Source organism: Acinonyx jubatus, chromosome C1 (assembly GCF_027475565.1).
Source record: "Acinonyx jubatus isolate Ajub_Pintada_27869175 chromosome C1, VMU_Ajub_asm_v1.0, whole genome shotgun sequence".
NCBI classification, from domain to species: Eukaryota; Metazoa; Chordata; class Mammalia; order Carnivora; family Felidae; genus Acinonyx; species Acinonyx jubatus.
Genome location: NC_069381.1, coordinates 39,888,087 through 39,904,853, shown reverse-complemented (window position 1 = coordinate 39,904,853; position 16,767 = coordinate 39,888,087). Strand labels below are relative to the sequence as shown.

General features: G+C 34.5%; 1 protein-coding gene across 3 annotated transcripts in view; it reads left to right on the top strand.

Annotated features, from left to right (window-relative positions):
• FAF1 (Fas associated factor 1) overlaps positions 1-16,767 on the top strand; it is a 508,536-nt gene that overhangs the window by 347,911 nt on the left and 143,858 nt on the right. For all 3 annotated transcript variants that reach the window (XM_027059229.2, XM_015070778.3, XM_015070768.3), the window contains 3 exons: positions 4,194-4,320; positions 5,273-5,336; positions 6,251-6,332. In XM_027059229.2, coding sequence (XP_026915030.1) covers positions 4,194-4,320; positions 5,273-5,336; positions 6,251-6,332 — 273 coding nt within the window. The remainder of the gene's footprint in view (positions 1-4,193; positions 4,321-5,272; positions 5,337-6,250; positions 6,333-16,767) is intronic.

The following is a 16,767-nucleotide window of genomic DNA, read 5'->3' as shown; positions in this document are numbered from 1 at the left end:
GTTGCTACAAAAGGCCATATTTCATTCTTTCTCATTGCCACGTAGTATTCCATTGTGTATATAAACCACAATTTCTTTATCCATTCATCAGTTGATGGACATTTAGGCTCTTTCCATAATTTGGCTATTATCTAACTTTCTAATTTTTGACAGCTAATCTCTTCATCTCTTGTACTGTTTTTCCTTCTTCGCCAATTGAAATAAGTATATATATGTTTACATATTTATATATCATAATTTTATATATATCTATAAATATACATATATATTTAATTTTTTAATGTTTTATTTATTTTTGAGAGAGAGGAAGACAGAGTGCAAGTAGGGGAGGGGCAGAGAAAGAGGGAGACTCAGAATCTGAAGCAGGTTCCAAGCTCGAGCTGTCAGCACAGTTCCCACTGCTACTGCTCAAGTATAGGCTCTCAAGTCCTCTCACTTGGAACTTTGAAATAAGTTTTTCTTCTCACATCTCCAAATCAAAGCTGCCATATGCCAACATACTGCCCCAAACACACGTGCACACACACACAGAGCCATCAGAGGTGTTCCCTTGAGCAGTCCTCTGCCTAAAAACCTTTTGTAGTTCTTCTGTTGCCATCAAAGTAAGTCCAAATACCAATGCCAGTTTAAGGACTGCTGCAACGTAGTTCCATTGAAAATTTTTGCCCTTAGTGCTAGTCCATATTCTTCTCCCATATGTGGGGTTGATGATTCAGTTTGCTTTCCTGAATTCTTTATTGATTTTCTAAATATCCAATTCCTTGCTTGAATTTTTTCTCTGCCTAGAGTACAACTTCCTCCCTACCAGTCTTCCATTACATACTCTGTACAACATTGGTATCTCTTTTAAAAGTATGGGTTAATCCTGAGAAACTTAACAGAAACCCATGGGGGAGGGGAAGGAAAAAAAAAAGAGGTTAGAGTGGAAGAGAGCCAAAGCATAAGAGACTCTTAAAAACTGAGAACAAACTGAGGGTTGATGGGGGGTGGGAGGGAGGGAAGGGTGGGTGATGGGTATTGAGGAGGGCACCTTTGGGGATGAGCACTGGGTGTTGTATGGAAACCAATTTGACAATAAACTTCATATATTGAAAAAAAAATAAAAGTATGGGTTAAAATTACCACTTGTGTGAAGCCTTGCACAGTCTTCTTCACTGGTGCTAGAGTAACTCTTTTATTAGCCCACAGACTTTGCTTGTACTTTTATTATATCTCTTATCACACTGAAAAGGACACATCTGCAACTAAATTATATCTTTGTACAAGTAGTTGCTGAAAGGAACATCTACTTCAGTTATAAGCTTGCCTTAGTGCCAAGTATATATAAGTCTAAATTTTGTCTCAAAGTTTGGTTCTTTCTCCTCTAGGAAGTTTGCTCTGATTTTTCTCATTACCAGTGTATTAAATGCTCTCCTCTGAACTTTACCTGTCATAACACTTATCATTAGATATTATAATTATCTGTATATATTATATAGTGTTCCATAAGAGAATATAGACTACCTTGCATACAGGTTCAGGCAGTGTGGCATTTACTAGGGCTTTGTAAATGTTTTTAAATAATAATGGGAATAAATGAATGCCAATAAACAGCCAAAATAGAATCACAAATTTTTTTTAGCTGCTTTTCAAATTCTGAATAAATAACTTCTCTGGATTCAAAGAATTTTAAGGCTGCCATGACTGAACCAAGAGATTATGTATTCTCATCAGCAAACATTAATGAAAAAAAGATTGTTTATCTCATTTTTAGAAAAAGCTTTTCCTAACCTGTTAGATGACTGATAAGAAAATGTGAAGAGATTGGGAGTTCCTTATACATAATTAAGTAGCTCATTCTTGCACATACTTCAATAATTCATATTTGAAATATACTTTTTTCAACAAAATTGGCTTTTTAGATAACTCCCTTTGAAGATGTTGTCGTTGTAGGATTTTGCTTTCTGGGTCTTAAGAGATTTGGGAATTCTACACTTTATGAAGACAAAATGAATAATGGGTTAGTTACATAGGCACAAAATTAAAATCACTATCTTAGTATGATGTAAAGTCCTGTTGTTAGGGAAAGGGGCTATTATTTGAAAACTGGATTAGGAGAAGAAGTTTAGATGTAGGGGAGTGAGTAAGGTAAAAGGAGTAAGGAAAAAAATGGTATGTAGAACAATCCTTTTCTTTTTACTCTCTGTGTCCTGCAACCCTTCTTCTTAACCTGATGCCTCTTAAAAGGAAAGATGAATGTTAGGCAAGACTAAGTGAAAGCTAAGGTGAGAGCTTAGCTGATAGAGAATGTGTTGTTTGTCATACTAGACCTTTGTTTCTTTCCACTAGTCTATCCTGATGGAACTGTAGTGTACCTTTTAGATCCTGAGCCTTTACTTGTTTAAGACTGAGCCTCAAAGTTCAGGGAACTTCGTGCTCCAGATATTTGCCAGACTGAAACATAGCGGGGGAATTCAGACACAGTAATGGTCCTAGTAAATGTGTTGTTTTGTAAAGGATGCTCTCTCACCACTTTGAAATGAGAAGGGGTTTTTGAATTTTGAGGCTATTGAATTGCTGAAATCCGGAGGAGATCTTGGCCCTACAAAGCAAAACACTCAAGTAGGATTAGAATCCTAAGTAGAACCAAGGTGTCTGTGAGAAATAGTAATTTGGTCAAAATAGCAGATAGACTGCTTAGGATAAGGACCATTCATTTTTACTCATGCAGTAAGTATTTGTTCATTATCTTCTCTATTCAGGCCATTGGGAAGTCTGTCGCTCAGATAAGAGGGAAAAATGTTACAATTCTGGGCATCAATGCTTGGTTATGCCCAAGAAGGAAATGCTAAGCTGAGTCAAATGTAAATATCTTGGCTTTCTTATTTGGAGCTGTTAGACTTGCTGGATCAGTTATTTTAAAAAATTGTTTCATAGTGTTCTGAGATCCTTTGGAGGTACCCCAGCTATCAAAGGGATATGAGAAAGAAAAGGCCAACGCCAGGAGCCTTAGGCTCCCCCATTGCCTTCTCCCCTGCATCAGCCAGAGTGGCCTTACTTTTGTATATGGTATGCATTGTAATTTTACATAATATTTTGCCATGGGGCCAGGGGAAAGAGGTAAAACATTGATAAGAAAGATCTTTAAAATCCCTTCTAGCTTTAAAATCTATGATTGTATAACTGTCTAAACTCTAACATCCCTCTAGCCAAGTTTTATGAGTCTTTGATTCTTAGTTTCCCTTGATGCTTTCCTGGCAAATATTTATCTCTAAGTTAGGCTCTTCTGCATAGACCAGAATCAACTAGTTTCCCCATTTTCATAGTTTAAGTGCATAGTACCGTATTTTAAAAAGATAGAAATTTCATTTATTAAATAGTCTATATAGATTCTATTTACTGAACCTAGTATAGACAGGCATTTAGCCAGATACCTTGCTGGGACCCTCTTCTCATTCAAGGCATAAATATTTGTCAGTATTCACAGTATGGGTGTTTTAGATCTCAGTGTTTTTGAAATTCTGTTCTTACCTAGAGATTAGCAGCCTAGTGCATTTTTTTGAAGCTGATGTTTTTAATTGTAATACTTTAAATCTCAACGGATGTTGAACAAAATAAACAGCATATTTATCGGTGCCCAACATGTAGTAAATGAACATTTACTGAATCATATATCTCATATTTAATAGCCTATACTTTACAAAAAGCTTTCATATATAGTGTTATTTCATGTTATCTCTAATAACACTGAGGAAAGTGTACCATTTTTCACTAATGAGAAATTTGAGAACCACTGCAGTAAGGAAGTGGCAGTTTGAAATAGAGATTACTGTGAGCTTTTTAAAAGACTCATATAGCTTGCTTTGTGTCTGACCTCTCTGTACCCATCTCCTCATTTATTGAGCAAATATTTATTGAGCACTTACTTGTGTACTATGTGCTGGGGATAAAACAGACAAAAATCCCTGTCTTCATTCAGTTTGTAAGCATCCTTCATTTTCCCTCAGGTTCCAACCTTTAGTATAGGGGTATCACAGCAAGTTTAGAAATATGTAAGCCTTAAATTGAAAAATATTAAGATTTCCTCTAGCAAATGGCTTCTTATTTAATAAAACTATTATAATACTAATGTTCTATTGTAGTTATATAACTTATGTTTTGGAATTTTATTTCCTAAAGTCAATTTAAAGCTAATCAGGACTTTTCTCAAATAGCAAAGCACCGATGTTCATATGGTTAGTGATAGTGATGGAGATGACTTTGAAGATGCTTCCGAATTTGGGGTGGATGATGGAGAAGTATTCGGCATGGCATCATCTGCCCTGAGAAAATCTCCAATGAGTGAGTATTAATAGCTCTTTGGGTCCAACGTTATAATTCTACTCTCTACTGCAGAAACTTAGGAAGAACAATGAACTTAAAAATCTCTTACTGACTTTCCAGGTTTACAGGGAGAAAATTTAGCAAGTAGGCACATTATTCATTAGAACCAGAGCCTCTTGAATTTTTATTTTATTAACCTCAACATTTCCCAATGCTTCAGTAAAATTCATTAAACATGTAAAGGAATGTATAGATTTGTTTCATGTGTATAATTAGTTATGAGTCTGTCTCTTTACTTTAAATCTAGAGCCTGATGAACAAATAGCTATACTTCTGTGACTTGACTTGTTTCCCCACATCTTATTGGAGGTATCAGTTTTAAGAGTAGTATTGCTTTTCCATTCACCGGTATCACCTTTCGAAGGAAAGAAAAGTAAACTAAATGGGACATCTCCTTTTCTTTCACTCTACAAAATATATACTATAGAATCACAAGTGATACTATATGCAAAATTACCATTAAAATAAATCCTTAAATGGCTCATTTACTCAGTGAAACTAGGTAATTCCCTTGAGCAGAAATAGATGTGGTCAATTTACTTAAAATTGACCATCTTCCTTATAAATAAGATTTTTAAGAAACTCGAGATCCTTTTTACATAATTTAATTACAAGATACCATTTTAAGACAACATTAAAATCCTAATGATGACTGACACATATTTGAAATACTTAAGATCGTGTCAGTTGGTTTTCCAAAATTTATGAGCTTGGAATTTTTTTAAGGTTTGATGAAATGTCCAGTTAAAATGTCTCCTCAGATATATCACAAAAGCTAAAATTTAATTTTACTTCCTCTTTATTGATTAAATATATTTCTTATATGTGGGATTAGATGTTATGTGGTTTGTTTTTTGTGTCTATTTGTTTTGTTTTTTGGTTTTTGTTTTTTCTTTTGTTTGTTTTTTAGTGCCAGAAAACGCAGAAAATGAAGGAGATGCCTTATTACAATTTACAGCAGAGTTTTCTTCAAGGTAGGGTTAGGACATTAAATATATAAAATTGATGTTTTTTTAATGCTACTGTGATTTTTCTGGAGCAATTTTAATCACAGATTGTCTTTAATTTTTCTGTGAAGTATTCAAAGTATGTGTTTCACTAGTAAGCCACTTATGCCGCTTCAGAGATGCATTCATGTTATCTCTATATAGAAGCAAAATAAGTGGATTACAAAATGTGGATCAAATTAATATATTGACTATATTCCCAAAAGGACTATGTTATAGAATACTAATTTTTAGTATATCATAGGATAAACAAAAATATCCTTTAAAATAGTATTAAATTTAAAAATAATTTTAAAATTTTAAATATAAGTGAATTTTTCTTTTAATTTTTGTTTTGGAACTGTTTAACATTTCTTCTTTTAAGAGTCTACTATAAAATGTGTTATATGCATTTGAGATTCTTGTAAGGTGTTTAAGTAAAGAAGATTTGAATATTTAACCCTAACTTTTGTTTAAATGATGTTTCTCTCTAGTTCTGTTTTCCAATGTAATATAATTTGGAAAGTTTGCAAGATACAATTTTTTTCCCTCTCTGTTGGACTTCCGGAATAAGTTAACTAAAATGGAAAGTTAAGGCTTCTGTAAGGGAAATCTTATGAAAGTGGATAACCAAGAATCACTACTTATAAATGCCATGGTTTTGTAGCATTTATTAAATCCATTTGCTAGATGTAGTTAAAATTCCAGTATTCTGGTATAATCAGTATAGGCCAAAAAAATTTCTAAGAACTAGTGAAGCCTTTAAAGAAATGTTTTAATGTTTGATCTGTACTTAAGAGATACTAGTCCCAACATTTACTTAGAAGATGCTGATTAGACTTGTGAAACTTTGAGGTAAATTTGAAATGTATTTTAATTAATAGACATAATTTTTCCTATAGATATGGTGACTGCCATCCTGTATTTTTTATTGGCTCATTAGAAGCTGCTTTTCAAGAGGCCTTCTATGTGAAAGCCCGAGATGTAAGTGCAATCTTAAACGTTTTCTGATTAAAAAGTGCATCTCCTATAGGTTTACCACCAGGCCTCAGGCAATGCTTAATGTTTTCTGTGTTTTTCAGATTGAAGACTTGATTTTGTTTGTGGTTCATCTACCATCCTAGTCATCACCAAGATGCCCATTTCAGAGGGGCAATAGTATAATAGGGTATTGCTGCCTCCTGTAGATGGCTTTGTCAAGCTCTGAAACAGGAGGTTTTTTCGGGGGGGGAGGGGCAGGGGGCGGTGGACATGCTTAGAAGGGACCAGGCTACCTGTGTATGTTCTTTTCAGTTACATGATTGACAGGTTCTTGCTAAAAGAGGTTTCTTTCAGTCATTTCCCAAAATGACCATCTAATAAAACATATCTAATAACTGCAATATTTTTTTCTCAAAACTCACTTTAGACACAAAAATATAGAAATGGGCTTTGTGATGTTGAAATCAGGTAGACTGACATTTATGACAAGAATTCAGAAAGTACAGTGCAGCAAGAATATTCTATACACTCTATATGTTGATACAGCAGTGAAGACCTCAGTAATCTGGCTCCTACCTGTCTGTACGGCTTCAACTCTTCCTGTTCCCTGCCTTACAATTAATAAATTTAGTAATAATGTTCCATTTGTGTTTCCCCATAATCTTGCTCTTTGTTCATGCTTCTCTGCTGTATGGAATGCCTTCATTCTGCCTTTACCTGGTTGACTCCTACTCTTCCTCTAAGACTTAGTTGTTCCTGACTCTTCCACTGTTGTCACTATTCCACCTCCTCCTTTAGTACTTTGTAAGGAAACCCTCTGCTCTTTTTATTGTTACATTTAACACATTGCTTACAATTATTCTCTGTATATGTCTTCTCAAAAGACTTGATTTTCTTTTTGGCAGTGACTGTGTACCTACATCCCTATACATAGTAAATACTTTATATATTTACTGAATGAAGGAAAAAAAGAGAATGGAAGGAAGAAATAGTGTAGAGTGGAGGAAAAGTTACTAGAATTAAAGAGGGCAAGAAGTGTTGAGACTAGAGTGTAAGAATTCCTCCGAAATTCCTGAAATTCCTGTTCTGACCTAACAAAAATTTCATCTTAAACAAATTTTTTAAATGGACAATAATTAGTGATCAAACTTAGAGCAATCAATGATAGTTGAATGAAGTGGATTAAGAAACAGAAACTGTTCTTTACCTAAACTAAGAATAGTGGACTAGCCCATTATAAAGGCTTTTTTAAACATCTATTTTTTAACCATTACATTTATATTAAATGGATGTTATTTTGAAGAAATAAATTTACAATAAAATATATTTGTAACAATAATTACAGTAGTATTAATATATTTGTAATATTTACGTGTTTATTGTTTCCATAAATACAGATTTATGGAAAATACTGAAAAGCAAAAAGGAAATATTCTAACATAGATTAACAGTTTTATGATTCATATTCTTTCCATTTTTTAATATATTTTAATGAGTCAATTTGCGTGTATTTAATATTATTGCGTCATGTTATAATCCTGTTAAAATAGCTTATTTTCACCTTTTAACAACATGATCATTTGCTTAATTATTTTATAGTATTTTAACTCGTTATTAAAATAATTCTTAATACAGAAAAAGTAAAAAGAATAGTACAGTAAACATCCAAATCTCTCATACTTAGATTTAATAATTAACAAATGTTGCCATATTTGCTTCTTCCATATATAGACATCCCAAAGTTTCAATGCAGATATAAGCCTTAGTAAACTTCATTCTTTTTTTAATGTTTATCTTTGAGAGAGATAGAGAGACAAAGAGAGACAGAGTGCGAGCAGGCGAGGGGCAGAGAGAGAGGGAGACACAGAATCTGAAGCAGGCTCCAGGCTGTAAGCTGTCAGCACAGAGCCTGACTCAGGGCTCAGACCCACGAACAGTGAGATCATGACCTGAGCCAAAGTTGGATGCTCAACCAACTGAGCCACCCAGGCGCCCCAGCCTTAATAACTTCAAAAGTTTAACTGCCAAACATTTATAAAAGAGCAGCATTTGAAATGTAATCATTCACATTTTTATACTTGTTTAGTTTTGTGATTTTGATAAATTTTTATGATAAATTTTTGTTTCAGTTCTTCTCTGAAAATGGCAAGCATTGATTAGAACAGAAAATAAATGTAAAATTTATTATTCAAAATATACAAAAACAAACAAATATAAAGAATTTGAACTTTCATATGATTTTTTTTAAGTTTGTGGCAGCTAAAGTTTTGAAATAATTAAAACTTAAACTGCGTGATACCCTTGTATATTCATTATTTTTGGTTAAACCATTTTAAAGTACATTACAGATATCATATCTTATGCCTAAAAAATCTATATATATTTTCCAAAAAATTAATTATATTCTCCTATATAATCACAATACCATTATCACATATAACAATTAACAGTAATTTCCTAATATCATCTAATAACCAGTGAACATTCAGACTTCACTAGCTGTTCCCAAAATGTCTTTTTAACTTTTTTTTTTTATCACAATCTACTCAAGGATCACAAAATATATTTAGTTGTTGGATTTCTTAAATTCCTTTTAAACAAGCACTCTCTCCTCCCCAGTCCTGTTTCCTCCCCCTCCCTCCCCTCAATAACATTTTCTTTGTGAAGAAATCATGCTAGATGACTTATAGACTGTTCCAAATTCTGGATTTGTATAATTGCTTCCTTGTGATATTATTTAACTTGTTCCTCTATCCCTGTATTTCCTGAGAAATGGATATCAGGTCTAAAAGCTTTGTCAGATTCAGATCAAACTTTTCTTGCAAGAATGCTTTGTAAGTAATGCTGAATACTTTATTAAAACAGGAATCTAATAGGTTATAGAGTCTCTCATTGTATGGCCATGTTATTGTATTTAAACAATCACTTATTATTGGACCTAAATATGGTTGAAAGTAGTTGAAGTAACTGGAAAATGTTAGGGCCTTTTGTAACTTAAACTATAGCTCCCCAAATAGCCATAAATATACAGTACAAAATAGACAAAAGAACTTGTTCTAAATGTCTTATATAATAAACTGGCATTTGGATTTATTCAGACTGATTATCCAGGGGAACACAACTCTTGCTTATTAACTTCTGGATATGTCTAATGAAACTATTGATTGTTTGCTTTTGACTTTTTTGATTTTCATTTGTTAAAGCAAATTTCACATTCGTGAAATTAAATGTTTTGCCTCATATTAGATTCATACCAAAATCCACTGACCTCTTTGGACTCCTAAACTGTCTTTATCTTTTCCCCCTCATCCAACACTTTCTGTCCTCATTTCTCTTTTACAAGTTAAAGAACAACTGTTTACACATTGTTATTACATTACTGTAAACTTACGTAAAATTTATCCACATAATGGATAATTTATTCAGAATTAAATCTAAGCAGATACATTTATTATGGTCATCAGCCAAGTTATATATATCTACTTTTAATTAAAGAGAACAGGGTCCACATAGAAATAATACTGTTACTACAGATTTATATGGTGCTGTATGATTTATAGAACATCTTTCCTGTACGTATCTCATTTGAACCCCACAACAAACCAGTGAGATAGGGGCATATAATGTCAACATTCCCATTGTAAAGATGAGCAGGCTCAGAAACACAATACAGTTCAACCAAAGCCCATCAGTAGTAAGTACTGGAGGCCAAATAAGAGCTCAGGTTCCAACACAGGTAAGTGTGATTTACACCATACCACTATATTTCAAAGTTCATCTCTCCTTTTCAGATTTCACATTTGAGACTTAAAACAAATCTTTTTCAGTATTATTTTATAAAACTTGCGAATGAAACATTTTTAAGAAAACAGTTGGCCGATGTTCACATATTTTAAAAGCAAGTGTGACAGATACTGTGGCATTCTTACTAAATTTCTTTCATCTTAAATATCACATGTTTAATTTAAACTGTGGGAGGCACATTAATTTTACCAGGGCAACAGATGAGCCTCAAGCACCAGCATTCTTTACTTGAAGTGAGAAATTGAGTTCCAAGAGTAAATAAAAACAAGATTGAAGGTTTAAATCCTCTGCTAGGCTTTTTGAACTTATATACTCATTAAATGTTTATTGGAGTGGTGGGATTACAAAGGATTTGGGGAGCTTCATCAACTGGTATATAGTTAATCACTAAGTAAAACACTACATTTGATAAAGTGTTTCTCACGATGCCACATTCAATCCATCTTAATGAAAACTGCTCAAACTGATTTCATTTGAGAGTACTTGATGAAGAGAGTGCCCATGGTTCTTTCTGCCTTTTTCATGAGAAATTTAAAACACCATCCAAAGCAGAGCTCCAACTTTAGTAAAATAGGTATTGTAAGTTCTTGTGTTTAAGTATGTTGTGACAGAGACAGACTTCTGGCAACAGGTTCATCAGTTTTATGACCTCCTCCTATGCCCTTAACTGTTAGAGATGTTCATGCACTTGAGGGCCATAAATATTTATCACATGCCTACTAAGGACCTGGACTATAGAGCTTTCCTGCCCTTGAGGTGCTCGCAGTTTAACGGGGAGGATAATATAAACATTCATATAGTATAATATGCTATAGAAGCAAAGAGGAGAGGTATTTCATCTACCTTAGAAAGTTTAGGGAGATTTCTTGAGGTACATCTGACCTGAATCTTATAAGATCAGCAATACTTAGCCAAATAACAAAATTCTAAACAGAATAAAAGGTCAAAAGCAAAGGCAAGAAGATTAAAATTAGAGAATTACAACCAAAAAATTAAGACCAGGAGAAAAAATGCAAGACAGTTGGATTACAGGACATGAGGCTGGGAAGATCAGCAGGGGCCATGGCATGGAAGGGGCTGTGATTCCTTGTTATTACCTGGCATTTAAAAGATATTTATTGAATAAAGCTTATATTATCTTTAGATAAGTGAGAGCCAATGGTTAATAACCTTAATTAAGGTTGCAGAAGAGTTACCACTGGCCACACCACAATTTCCTAGGAGTTTTTTTCTTTTTTTTAATATTTATCTTTTTTTTATTTTTACAAAGCCTTCACAAAAGCTGTCGTATCAAGAATTGTAATAGCAGCATCAGTGTGTGTCAGCTGCTTAAGATTTTTTTTTCTATTTAATGATTTTTTTAATACGAAATTTATTGTCAAATTGGTTTCCCTATAACACCCAGTGCTCATCCCAACAAGTGCCCTCCTCAATACCCATCACCCACCCTCCCCTCCCTCCCACCCCCCATCAACCCTCAGTTTGTTCTCAGTTTTTAAGGGTTTTCTCTTATGTTTTGCCTCCCTCCCTCTCTAACCTTTTTTTTTCTTCCCCTCCCTAATGGTCTTCTATTAAGTTTCTCAGGATCCACGTAAGAGTGAAAACATATGGTATCTGTCTTTCTCTGTATGACTTAGTTCACTTAGCATAACACTCTCCAGTTCCATCCACGTTGCTACAAAAGGCCACTTTCAACAATACCCAAATTATGGAAAGAGCCTAAATGTCCATCAACTGATGAATGGAGAAACTGTGGTTTATATACACAATGTTTATCTTTTTTTGAGAGAGAGAGACAGAGAGACAGAGAGACAGAGCGCAAGCAGGGAAGGGGCAGAGAGAGAGGGAGACACAGAATCCGAAGCAGGCTCCAGGCTCTGAGCTGTCAGCACAGAGCACAACAAAGGGCTCGAACTCTTGAACCAGGAGATCATACCCTGATCCAAAATCAAGAGTCAAATGCTTAACTGACTGAGCCACCCAGGCGCCCCTCCCTAGGAGTTTCCTAAAGATGGTTCTTTTTCTCCTTATTGCCTCCCTACCTCTTATTCCTGCTACCTCTGAATTCTGTACAAAAAAAAAGTGCCCTAGAGAGTGATTAAACATTTGTAATAACTAAAAACCAACAGCAATAAAAATCTCAGTGCCATGGTTTATCTCCCACATGAAGCGTTGTTCATTTCCTAGCATCCCCTTGGGAGACTGGGCTTTGATATCAGTAATCCTGTTACACCTCCTTAGATCTTGACTTCAGACCCAGTGCTGTTTCCAAATATTACACATAATTTAAGGAAACCAATGCTCAATTCTTAATTTCCCACTTAGTAATTCTGTGGCCCTAAACAAGTAATCAGCTTGTTTCTTATCTGGGGAAGAAAACCAAAAGGGAGATGATGATACAGTTTTTTTGAGGATTAAATAGGATGCTATCCTTAAATGCACCCAGCACTATGGCTAAAGTGGTGTAAAGCAATTTGGGACAAATTTGAAATGTTTGTAAAATAACAAAACTGATTTATTCATACAATTTATGAACTAATTCGAAAAAAGGAATTTTGAGAACCCCTATATAAGTGTTTACAGCACTAAAATAACTGCTTTGCTTTAACAATGTTTGTTATCAAGATTTATTACTTTACTTTAAAAAAATCAGCCTATTTTAAAGTAATGCTGTTTCCACTTCATGTTTAAAAATGTAAATACCATCACTGATCAATATTTTTCAAGAAAAATAATTTCTTCACAAATCTGAAGCCCAAGCCGTAGTTGGTGAGTTTCTATCCCTCCATTATCCAGAAAAAATAGGCAAACAAACTTATTTGTGGTTTAGAAAATATGCTCAGTCTCTTCATTTTGTCTTTGTTTTCTTTTCAATTTAAATTCCTTAAAGTCAGGCATTGTCTTTAGAGTAATTTTCTATGACAGCTATGACAGCATCCTGCACATGTGTGAGATAAGAACTATGATGCTAATATAACTTTGCTATGTATGTTTTCATTGTTGTAAAGAAAAAAAAGAAAGAAAATAATACAGGTACATTTAAAGTAGAAAACAAGTAACCACATAATTCCAAACCTGAAAATAATTACTATTAAATGTTATTTTACTATTAAATGTGTGGTTGTTGGTTTGGTTTTTTTTTTTTTGAAAGAAAGACAAAACAAAAGCTGGGGAGAGGGGCAGAGGGAGAGGGAGAGGGAGAGAATCTTAAGCAGTCTCCATGCTTAGTGAGTAGCCTGAGTCAGGGCTTGATCCCACAACCCTGGGATCATGACCTGAGCTGAAACCAAGAGTCAGATGTTCAACCAATTCAGCCAACCTGGCACCCCTTAAATGTGATTTTTTTTTAAATCTCCAAATATGTATATCAGAAAACATGTTGATATGTTTTACATAAATGAAACCATACTAAATATGCTGTTCTGTAATTAGATGTTTCCACTAAATATCTTCCATAATATAAGAAATACAGATTAAAACTACACTAATACATCATTTTCACATATCATAATAGCAAAATTTTTTCTGCATATATACCTAAGCATAGAGAAATAAGATAAATACAAGGATATTTATTACAGCATTGTTTATAATAGCAAATAATTTGAAATATCTTAAATTTCATTCATACAGTGGAATACTATGTAACCATTAAAAACAGTGAAGTCACTTTATATATATTGATGTGGAATGATGTTCAAGATACTTTGTAAAGGGGAAAAAGTGAGATGCATAACTGTATAGTATATCTCCTTTTGTGCTATAAAGATTATGTGTGTACATAGATAGACTATTAAAACACACACACATACACACCAACCCCCTACTATGACTTTAACCATCCTGGGTCTCAAATATATGTAATATGGCACACCTGGCATTTCAGATAGATGTACATTTCAGTACTACAAATCCCAGTAGGCTATCCTCTCTGGGTTAAATAGACTGGACTACAAGCTAATAGTGAAGGCTCTCCCTGACCATTGCATGAAGGCTAGACTAACAACCTCCATGTCTTCTTTTGCCTTCATGCCTACTTGGCCTTCTGAAAACAGGGTCCTCTCCTCTCTTCTCACTAAACAGGTGTACAAGATGGAGCTTTCTAAAGGACCAGTTAGGTCATTCACATTAGGCCGGTGTTAGTTACAGTCCCTTAAAGTATAATTCAGGGCCCACTGGAGTCTGTGAGAGTCTTCTGATGGGCCACAAACTAATCCATAAATGGATATCTTTTCTTTAGATCAGTGTGGAGCCTGCTTGGGATTTTCTGTCACCCTCTCTGCCCCTCCCCCCACTCACACATTCACTCTCTGGCTCTCTCTCTCTCTCTCTCACACAAAATAAATCAAATTTAAAAAAAAGAATTACCATATGCTTAGCCTTAGCTTATTTTTATAATTTACATTGTTCTACTGTGAAATCTGCCAGATAGTACTTGACAGTAGTAAAAAGTTACTGAATATGTTTACTCACAAATCATTAGAATTCCTGTGATTTTTCAGCAAGAATGCATTGTTATCAATATACTTTAAAAAGTACTGTTACTTTATCTTTAATTCTTTATTGATGTGGTTCCCCCACCCCCTGGAATGTGGAAATGATGTGATGGATAAGCTGTGGGTTCTTCTTCTCAGTGGTCTAAAAGTGGGAAAAGAAGTATTTGTGTACCATTGCCTTTCAAACTGTGTACTTCACATGCATTCACATTCGTATTATTCTGCCTGCTTAAGAGACCACAGGTTAACTAGGGGTAGTGTTATTCCTCTCAGAAGAGAAGATGATAAAATCCTGCCTGCACTTTTATGAGGCTGCTTTTCCAGTCGTTGGTACTGCTTCTAGGTGTTCACCTGGAAAACCAGTGAGATGAGATCTTTGCTCTGGCCTGCAACTGCCTACTTTTCTTGCCTCCATACTCCCTCTCACAACCTCCCGAAAGAACTCACCTGCCTCTCTACAGTTTGTGATAATAGCCAATCACTTGAGCTTCTAATTTCCTTATTTGTAAAAACTTTAGTCACATGGTGGCCTTCCTCAAAAATACTTTATGACTTGAATATTACACTCTGAACAATGAAAACTGATAAAGCTTTGTCCCAGTTAACGTTGCTCAGCTTTTTTATGAAGAGAGTTTGATTTTACTTTAGGCTTTTTTCTTGGTTTAACTGTGACTTTCATATGAGAATTCTCCCTGCATGAGGCTCAAATACATTTATGTTCTCAAGATTTCAGAGTGCTATCCCAACATCTGCTTCAGGAAGTGAGAGTAAAAAGACACCATCTTGGCATCACCTCACCTTCAATATCTGGCTGTTTCCTTTTGGAACCTCTCCAATTGGTTGCTGATTGTTGGTCCCCGAACTCAGCTTTGGGAACCAAAAATACAAAGTGTCATGACTTTTTCCACAAATCAATCTACACTGATTCTTCACTCTTTAAAAGTTATTAGCTTGGAGTTCTTTGAACATATCAGGCTACTAACATTACTGGGCCTTTTACCAAACTTTTCTCTTTGCTTTTTCTTCTTTTTATTCTTATTTTCCTTACTACCACCCAAATTTCAAATTTAGCTCAGGTATTCCCTTTATAACGAAGTAGCCAATCAAAGTTTATGCTTAAACCCTAGGACTGCCTCTGTTATAGGACTCATAGTACCACTCCCATCTAGACAGAGTGTTGAACTTCTGACCTCCAGAGCTATATGTCACCCAAAGCACAAAAAAGTGAAGTAGCTTTCCCAAGGTCACATAACCGGGAGGTGACAAAGCAAGAATTTGAACCAAATGGCATGGCTTCATGCTGTCCGGCCTCTGTTCTCACCTGTACTTATGTTGAGTTTCAGTTGGATGCTGGGCTGGATCTACAAACATTCATATACAGGGATAGGATTATAGAAGTAGGCAGTGACTGGAACAATCCTAATTGGAGCCTAGATTTAAAACAATAAAACAGCTACAAAGGACATTTTGAGGTTGTCGGGGAAATTTGAATATGGACACTATATACTCGATGAAATTGTAACAATATTAAATGTCTAGAGTGTGATAAAAATATGGTCATGTAAGGGAATGACCTTGTTTCTCAGGAGACAGACACTGAAGTATTTAGGGTGGATGTGTCAAGATGTGTGTAGCTAAACAGTATAGTTTACTAAACAGCAACTTTGAATGTTTCAGGGAAGGAAGCATACAATGAATGATAGAGCAAATATGGCAAAATGTTAATAATTGATAAATCTAAGTGAAGGATTAGTGTTTATTATTGTGTCAGGTCTTTGTATCAATAAACCATTCCCAGACTTAAAACCAAAAAAAGGTAACAGTGATGGTGATTCTTAATGGTGATGAAAATCATGATAGAAAAGAAGGAAACAAAGTCAGGTCCCAATATACATAAAGGAAATTATTTTATTTTTAATGTGTTTTAATTCTTACACTGAAAAATCTATGAACTACCATTTATAAAAATTATAGCAACTTTAAAATTACTAAATACACAGACTGGACTTTCTGGTACTCAAAAAGAAACTAGAAAACTTCCCTTTGAGTCCATCACCAAATATTTTCTTAGTGTCTGCTCTATGCTTGGCGTATTTTGAAACATAGCCAGCTCATTTCTTCCAGGTCTAATGTTCTAT